The sequence below is a fragment of the Mizuhopecten yessoensis genome, unplaced genomic scaffold (assembly GCF_002113885.1).
Source record: "Mizuhopecten yessoensis strain PY_sf001 unplaced genomic scaffold, ASM211388v2 scaffold8931, whole genome shotgun sequence".
In the NCBI taxonomy this organism is placed as follows: Eukaryota; Metazoa; Mollusca; class Bivalvia; order Pectinida; family Pectinidae; genus Mizuhopecten; species Mizuhopecten yessoensis.
In genome coordinates, this window is record NW_018407794.1 from 129421 (window position 1) to 139845 (window position 10425).

Genomic DNA, 10425 nt, shown 5'->3' on the forward strand with positions numbered 1-10425 from the left:
TACAGGTTCAGAAAGTAGGACCAAAATTAATGTTTCAAGATTATGAAGGGTTTGATTGAGACAGGCTTTACTCTAATGTCTTGCATTAGACATACACATCTGTCAAGGAAAAAATCAAATTATCTCAGTGTCACCCTACTTGGGGAGGGGTGTTTATTACCATGCATACAGTAACATCTCACTATAGACCTAGCCTTGACTACCATACCAACTACATCCTGATAAATCACCCCATACACCAATCAAGTATTACACTAGAAATATGTTTACTAATGATGTTACCGGTAATTGACCTAATAAACCTTTCACCACGGTAAACCATAATGGACTCATGATCATCCAGATCAATGAATGGTAGAGTCTACTAAAGTTGCATAGGGGTGAAAGGGTTAGATAATACATATTCCGTAGTACCTACCCGGTCCTCTACGAGTCGGATGTTCTGACATCTACCGAAGTCGGCATTGTTTATGTCCATACTGATGTGGGGAACAAATTGCTGCAATAGTCAAACACAGTCAAATAAACACACATTGTACTGTAGATAGCCAAACACAGTCAAATAAACACACATTGTACTGTAGAAAGTCAAACACAGTCAAATAAAGAAACATTGTACTGTAGATAGTAAAACACAGTCACATAAACAAACATTGTACTGTAGATAGCCAAACACAGGCAAATAAACAAACATTGTACTGTAGATAGTAAAGCACAGTCAAATAAACAAACATTGTACTGTAGATAGCCAAAAACAGTCAAATAAACACACATTGTACTGTAGATAGTAAAACACAGTATAAATCACCCCATACACCAGTCAAGTATTACACTAGAAATATGTTTACTAATGATGTTACCGGTAATTGACCTAATAAACCTTTCACCACGGTAAACCATAATGGACTCATGATCATCCAGATCAATGAATGGTAGAGTCTACTAAAGTTGCATAGGGGTGAAAGGGTTAGATAATACATATTCCGTAGTACCTACCCGGTCCTCTACGAGTCGGATGTTCTGACATCTACCGAAGTCGGCATTGTTTATGTCCATACTGATGTGGGGAACAAATTGCTGCAATAGTCAAACACAGTCAAATAAACACACATTGTACTTTAGATAGTAAAACACAGTCAAATAAACACACATTGTACTGTAGAAAGTCAAACACAGTCAAATAAAGAAACATTGTACTGTAGATAGTAAAACACAGTCAAAAAAACACACATTGTACTGTAGATAGTAAAACACAGTCAAAAAAACACACATTGTACTGTAGATAGTAAAACACAGTCAAAAAAACACACATTGTACTGTAGATAGTAAAACACAGTATAAATCACCCCATACACCAGTCAAGTATTACACTAGAAATATGTTTACTAATGATGTTACCGGTAATTGACCTAATAAACCTTTCACCACGGTAAACCATAATGGACTCATGATCATCCAGATCAATGAATGGTAGAGACTACTAAAGTTGCATAGGGGTGAAAGGGTTAGATAATACATATTCCGTAGTACCTACCCGGTCCTCTACGAGTCGGATGTTCTGACATCTACCGAAGTCGGCATTGTTTATGTCCATACTGATGTGGGGAACAAATTGCTGCAATAGTCAAACACAGTCAAATAAACACACATTGTGCTGTAGATAGTAAAACACAGTCAAATAAACACACATTGTGCTGTAGATAGTAAAACACAGTCAAATAAACACACATTGTGCTGTAGATAGTAAAACACAGTCAAATAAACACACATTGTACTGTAGAAAGTCAAACACAGTCAAATAAAGAAACATTGTACTGTAGATAGTCAAACACAGTCAAATAAACAAACATTGTACTGTAGAGAGTAAAACACAGTCAAATAAACAAACATTTTACGATGTTTAGATGTTACCCAATAAGGCAGACTAAGGGATGCTGTAGATAGTAAAACCTACCCAATAAGGCAGACTAAGGGATGCTGTAGATAGTAAAACCTACCCAATAAGGCAGACTAAGGGATGCTGTAGATAGTAAAACCTACCCAATAAGGCAGACTAAGGGATGCTATAGATATTAAAACCTACCCAATAAGGCAGACTAAGGGATGCTGTAGATATTAAAACCTACCCAATAAGGCAGACTAAGGGATGCTGTAGATATTAAAACCTACCCAATAAGGCAGACTAAGGGATGCTGTAGATATTAAAACCTACCCAATAAGGCAGACTAAGGGATGCTATAGATATTAAAACCTACCCAATAAGGCAGACTAAGGGATGCTATAGATAAGATAGTAAAACACAGTCAAATAAACAAACATTTTACGATGTTTAGATGTTACCCAATAAGGCAGACTAAGGGATGCTGTAGATATTAAAACCTACCCAATAAGGCAGACTAAGGGATGCTATAGATATTAAAACCTACCCAATAAGGCAGACTAAGGGATGCTGTAGATAGTAAAACCTACCCAATAAGGCAGACTAAGGGATGCTATAGATATTAAAACCTACCCAATAAGGCAGACTAAGGGATGCTGTAGATAGTAAAACCTACCCAATAAGGCAGACTAAGGGATGCTATAGATATTAAAACCTACCCAATAAGGCAGACTAAGGGATGCTGTAGATATTAAAACCTACCCAATAAGGCAGACTAAGGGATGCTATAGATAAGATAGTAAAACACAGTCAAATAAACAAACATTGTACTGTAGAGAGTAAAACACAGTCAAATAAACAAACATTTTACAATGTTTAGATGTTACCCAATAAGGCAGACTAAGGGATGCTGTAGATAGTAAAACCTACCCAATAAGGCAGACTAAGGGATGCTATAGATAAGATAGTAAAACACAGTCAAATAAACAAACATTGTACTGTAGATAGTAAAGCACAGTCAAATAAACAAACATTGTACTGTAGATAGTAAAGCACAGTCAAATAAACAAACATTGTACTGTAGATAGTAAAACACAGTCAAATAAACAAACATTTTACAATGTTTAGATGTTACCCAATAAGGCAGACTAAGGGATGCTGTAGATAGTAAAACCTACCCAATAAGGCAGACTAAGGGATGCTATAGATATTAAAACCTACCCAATAAGGCAGACTAAGGGATCGCTATAGATATTAAAACCTACCCAATAAGGCAGACTAAGGGATGCTGTAGATATTAAAACCTACCCATTAAGGCAGACTAAGGGATGCTGTAGATATTAAAACCTACCCAATAAGGCAGACTAAGGGATACTATAGATATTAAAACCTATCATGGCTTGATGTCTGGTTAACTTATTACAGAACAAATAATACATAACAGCTGGCAATGTAAGTTAGAAACAATCAATGAGTTGTCCAAATAAATGCACTTCTTAACTTCAAAACATTATACTGTTTACGAGTGACAAGAATTTGAATGAAGTACTGTACTTCATACACCCGCAGACAGAGGTTTGACAGAATAAAATGGCAAAGCAATGAGAAGTTATGGTCCATAAAATCCTACAATCATTTGGCTATTGACCCCATGCCTAATCAATAGTTTTGGGTACAACATAAAATGGCCAGGTAACACTTCTCTTCTGTTCATGAAACTGATTTACATATAAATGAAATTTCATACAAAAACACAATCAAAACGTAGGGTCCAGAAAAACACAGTTATACTAATATGACATTTGACCTCTTATCATGACCTTGACCTTTAAGATACAAACATCAAAGTGCTATACAACAATCTGTCTCTTCATGAGGATCATGCAATATTTCATTAGAAAAGGTTCAGTAATTCCAAGGATTTGGTCTGAACAAGCATTATACATATTTGACATTTGACCCTCTTCACTGACCTTGACCTTTAGGATACTGACCCGGAAGTAACACATCTGGTCAAGTTAAACCTATCTGTTTATGTTTATATGGAAATATAAAGATGTTAAGATGAAATTTTTTAAAGTTTAGATTACTCACCACAACGTCGCTATGGAAACCGTCGTTAAAGTACTGGTCCATTATGGGAACATCTTCATATTCATTTACAGTTTTGTCGACCGACTGTCCCTGTCAATCAAACCATCAAAAACATCCACTTAATTTCTCAATCCGGAAGTTCACACATATTTCACATTATACATATTTTACTTTAGGTTGTAAATGCATATAAATTAATTCGGACAATTTTAAACATATGTAATCATTTAACAAAAAGGATATTTATTTGATTTTACATTAACCCTGCCACCCCTCTGTAACTTAGTAGACTCTAATATGCATTGATATGGATGAGTCCATTATGGTCTACAGTGGTGAAAGGGTTAACCCTATTTAAGACCTGAATATGGTACATATCCCCTTTTATTAATTCAGAAAGTTCTCTTACTCTGGATGTTAAACGTTGTTGACAGAGTACCATAAAACATCTACTGTCTGACAATCCAACAAAATACTTCACATTCATTTTATTTTTTAATGAACCTGATCAATCTCATAAGATCAGATTTACCACACTAACTCATTTCATTGAGAGAAGATTTTACAAGTAAACACTACACTACATGTATCTCTTATTTTCAAAGTTGTCAGACAACTTAACATTCGTGAGATAAAAATGTTAATCTTATCAATTTATTTTTATCATAATTTAATTGCGTATTTCTACCTCACAGAGGGAAGACGATAAACATTTTCATAAATGTCTTTTTCAAAAAATCTGGTTCCTTGTAAATTACATAGCTTGAATATATATAAATATATAGGATACTTTCTACATACTGAAGAACAAACATAAAGAAGTATGTATACTGAAGAAAAACTAAAAATTGTAATAGTTAAAGGGGTTAGAATTCGGATCTCTGAGGATAAGTAACAATAAGTAATTAAGCATTACAAATCCTATCTATTACTTAATGGAAAAATCTGTTGTCTATATTGGATGTTTGATATACTGTATAAATATTTACGCAGCAGGTGTTTTTTCCAGCACATTCAGTGGTATCTAGGGTGCACTAACTAATGGCACTAATTCTACAAGTACATGTTTTCTCAACTTTTGCTCACAGAGAAGAGCCGCTGATGGTATGCTAAGTATGATAACCCTAATAGACACTGATGTAATACTGAGCATTAAAATATTAGAGCCCAAATATAAAACTAACACATTCACTGCATATGACTTTAACTTCACTTCTAAACAGCAAAAACTAGAAGTATTCCATTATATCTGTCTAAATAATAAAGTTTGACACAAATTTAATTTTGTAATTTACATTAAAACTATTTTTAGACAAAAAATGCTGACCTTGTATCTATTTTAACCAGTTTAGTTCATATTATTCAAACACAGTCCTTTTTAATATCTTACATTTAATGACAGGGAGTCCATGTAAGTTTCAAATTAATTTCTCATAGTGAAAGTCCGCAACACTACAGTCTATTATAATAAGATAAAACATACAGAAGGACAATTCTAATGTTTAACTGAAAATCAAAAGGATTTGAAATTGAGAAATAAAAAAAATACTTAAAGCAGCCGTGTGCTTTAACACAGGAGACTGATACCAGACAACAAACAGATGGACTTGTATCAAACTTTGTCAACTAGATATAAAAAATAATGGGAAATTTTTAATCGCCGATATTTTTTTTTATATATTTTTTTTTGAAACATTTTCAGCATTACAAAATATCTTACAATATTAATTTTCACACTCACTTGTTCATTCTTGCAATGTTATATCTTTGGTAGACCAGAAATAGACTATATGTATTTCTAAATTTCCCATCCAAATGTACCTAATTGTTTAAATGTCTAATTTATTTTTAAGTCAATACATTGATATTTTTTTCGATATTTTCATAATTATCAAAACTGAAAACAAATGTCCAACAATTTTAAATGATCATACCTAGACATTTTTTCACCAAGATAACACATATTTCTACCCTTGTTTTTTTCCAAAAAATATTATTAATTTGATAATTTGACTTAACATAGATATGCGTTATGCAGCTGATGATACTTGGTAAGCCAAACACTAACATGTACATGTACTAGGCTTGTTTATCTAGTATGTATCAGGTAGGTAAGCCAAAGCAAGGACACTTCATGCAACAGACCTTAAACACAAACAGTAATGCAAGCAAATACATATGACATAAGATTATCTAACTAATACACTTACATTGAGAGTGGTGCAGCAGGGGATACAAAACTTGTTTGTAATTTGAATATATGAACTACAGAGTTGTTACTTCACTTAACATTCTCTATTCGTAATAGACTTACAAATTTCAAATTCAATTCATTTAGGAAAACCTGAACTGCTTATATATAATATCATATTAATAAACAGAAAAATAACAATTAAGGAAACAGCAATAAAAAAAAAAATACTTTCAAATTTTTTGGTTCTTTTTCTTCCAAATTAAAAGTCTGTTGAAATCAAACTTTCAGAAAAATGGAAAAAAAGAAAGAAACAAAAAACAGAAATCAAATAAAAGTCATTAGGACGTTTACTTTGTTATTCAAAATGAATTTGAAAAAGATGTTGCTATTTAAAATTGAATTTCAAGAAATTTGTAAGTCAAGAATTGACAAAACTCTTTACCCCATCTGGAATTATGATTTTCACAGGCCAATCCTGAGCAAGTGAGAAAATGGAGCAAGGTCATGAAAATGAAAGAAAGATGTGTTAGATAAAAAATCACAGGTGAGTAGAAAATCAACTGGTGAGTGACAAAGCAATAATATACGAAAAGATTACCTCCCCTGACTCAAATGTATGGTTACTTGATCACGCCCACCGATCATTGTTATTTGATCATCAAACACCTGAGACCAACATTAAGAATGAACAATAGCACTCTTTATTTCAGAGTGAAGAAAAATTCGACCAATAAAAGGTACAACAGTTATCTCACTGGATAACATGTATTTGATAAGGGGAGGTAATCTAATAATATCTAGTTGAATGCAATGCAAAAATTACTAGATATTAGATTCATATTTCACTCACTGCAACTGTATTAGTGATAAAATAACCTGTGATTCATAGCATTCCTTGTGAATTGGTGAAGCCACACGATGTAGGTTAACCACACGAACAGCCTCAGTCCAAGACCTGACCAATAACCCCCTCCCTTCCCTAACATCCACACTACCCCGTCCTCCCTATACCCTGGGACAGGACATGTGATATGTTAAACTGAGACCTGACCAATAACCCCTCCCTTTCTTAACCCCTCCCTTCCCTATCGCCCACACTATCCTGTACTCCCTATACACTGGGACAGGACATGTGATATGTTTAACTGAGACCTGACCAATAACCTCTCCCTTTCCTAATCCCTCCCTTCCCTATCGTCCACACTACCCTGTCCTGCCTATACCCTAGGACAGGACATGTGATATGTAAAATTGTGACCTGACCAATAACCCCTCCCTTCCCTATCATTCACACTACCCCATCCTCCCTATACACTGGGACAGGACATGTGATATGTTAAATTGAGACCTGACAAATAACCCCTCCCTTCCCTATCGTCCACACTACCCAGTCCTCCCTATACCCCGGGACAGGACATGTGATATGTTAAACTGAGATGTTTATACAGGAAGAACACGGACCAACATCAACATCATATCTATACGTGTGTCGACATGCAGGAACTGGAAATGGCAGGGAGTTTACAGTATATGATATCATGCACTTCTTAAGGAGCAAGTACATGTACAAGTTATAATTTGTCCATATATAACAGCTATATATGGGACTGGGTTGATTTAGGTTAACCATTGGTATAATTTGTCCATATATAACAGCTATATATGGGACTGGGTTGATTTAGATTAACCATTGGTATAATATGTACATATATAACAGCTATATATGGGACTGGGTTGATTTAGGTCAACCATTGGTATAATATGTACATATATAACAGCTATATATGGGACTGGGTTGATTTAGGTCAACCATTGGTATAATATGTACATATATAACAGCTATATATGGGACTGGGTTGATTTAGGTCAACCATTGGTATAATATGTACATATATAACAGCTATATATGGGACTGGGTTGATTTAGGTCAACCATTGGTATAATATGTACATATATAACAGCTATATATGGGACTGGGTTGATTTAGGTCAACCATTGGTATAATATGTACATATATAACAGCTATATATGGGACTGGGTTGATTTAGGTCAACCATTGGTATAATATGTACATATATAACAGCTATATATGGGACTGGGTTGATTTAGGTCAACCATTGGTATAATATGTACATATATAACAGCTATATATGGGACTGGGTTGATTTAGGTCAACCATTGGTATAATATGTACATATATAACAGCTATATATGGGACTGGGTTGATTTAGGTCAACCATTGGTATAATATGTACATATATAACAGCTATATATGGGACTGGGTTGATTTAGGTCAACCATTGGTATAATATGTACATATATAACAGCTATATATGGGACTGGGTTGATTTAGGTCAACCATTGGTATAATATGTACATATATAACAGCTATATATGGGACTGGGTTGATTTAGGTCAACCATTGGTATAATATGTACATATATAACAGCTATATATGGGACTGGGTTGATTTAGGTCAACCATTGGTATAATATGTACATATATAACAGCTATATATGGGACTGGGTTGATTTAGGTTAACCATTGGTATAATATGTCCATATATAACAGCTATATATGGGATTGGGTTGATTTAGGTCAACCATTGGTATAATATGTCCATATATAGCAGCTATATATGGGACTGGGTTGATTTAGGTCAACCATTGGTATAATATGTCCATACATAACAGCTATATATGGGACTGGGTTGATTTAGGTCAACCATTGGTATAATATGTACACATATAACAGCTATATATGGGACTGGGTTGATTGAGGTTAACCATTGGTATAATATGTACATATATCACAGCTATATATGGGACTGGGTTGATTCAGGTTAACCATTGGTATAATATGTACATATATCACAGCTATATATGGGACTGGGTTGATTCAGGTTAACCATTGGTATAATATGTACATATATCACAGCTATATATGGGACTGGGTTGATTCAGGTTAACCATTGGTATAATATGTACATATATCACAGCTATATCTGGGACTGGGTTGAGTCAGGTTAACCATTGGTTATAATATGTACATATATAACATCTATATATGGGACGGGGTTGATTTAGGTCAACCATTGGTATAATATGTACACATATAACAGCTATATATGGGACTGGGTTGATTAAGGTTAACCATTGGTATAATATTTACATATATAACATCTATATATGGGACTGGGTTGATTTAGGTCAACCATCGGTATAATATGTACATATATAACAGCTCTATATGGGACTGGGTTGATTTAGGTCAACCATCGGTATAATATGTACATATATAACAGCTCTATATGGGGCTGGGTTGAGTCAGGTCAACCGTTGGTATAATATGTACATATATAACAGCCATATATGGGACTGGGTTGATTTAGGTTAACCATTGGTATAATATGTACATATATATAACAGCTATATATGGGACTGGGTTGATTGAGGTTAACCATTGGTATAATATGTACATATATAACTGCTATATATGGGACTGGGTTGAGTCAGGTTAACCACTGGCATAATATGTACATATATCACAGCTATATATGGGACTGGGTTGATTCAGGTTAACCATTGGTATAATATGTACATATATCACAGCTATATATGGGACTGGGTTGATTCAGGTTAACCATTGGTATAATATGTACATATATCACAGCTATATATGGGACTGGGTTGATTCAGGTTAACCATTGGTATAATATGTACATATATCACAGCTATATCTGGGACTGGGTTGAGTCAGGTTAACCATTGGTATAATATGTACATATATCACAGCTATATATGGGACTGGGTTGATTCAGGTTAACCATTGGTATAATATGTACATATATATAACAGCTATATATGGGACTGGGTTGATTGAGGTTAACCATTGGTATAATATGTACATATATCACAGCTATATCTGGGACTGGGTTGAGTCAGGTTAACCATTGGTTATAATATGTACATATATAACATCTATATATGGGACGGGGTTGATTTAGGTCAACCGTTGGTATAATATGTACATATATAACAGCCATATATGGGACTGGGTTGATTTAGGTTAACCCTTGGTATAATATGTACATATATCACAGCTATATCTGGGACTGGGTTGAGTCAGGTTAACCATTGGTTATAATATGTACATATATAACATCTATATATGGGACGGGGTTGATTTAGGTCAACCATTGGTATAATATTTACATATATAACAGCTATATATGGGACTGGGTTGATTAAGGTTAACC

General features: G+C 34.2%; 1 protein-coding gene across 1 annotated transcript in view; it reads right to left on the reverse strand.

Annotated features, from left to right (window-relative positions):
- LOC110456856 (cilia- and flagella-associated protein 65-like) overlaps positions 1–10425 on the reverse strand; it is a 37345-nt gene that overhangs the window by 16148 nt on the left and 10772 nt on the right. The window contains exons 14-18 of the mRNA XM_021507875.1: positions 6610–6642; positions 3974–4063; positions 1535–1615; positions 997–1077; positions 419–499 (exon numbers count right to left, since the gene is read on the reverse strand). Of these exons, the coding sequence (XP_021363550.1) occupies positions 419–499; positions 997–1077; positions 1535–1615; positions 3974–4063; positions 6610–6642 (366 nt within the window). The remainder of the gene's footprint in view (positions 1–418; positions 500–996; positions 1078–1534; positions 1616–3973; positions 4064–6609; positions 6643–10425) is intronic.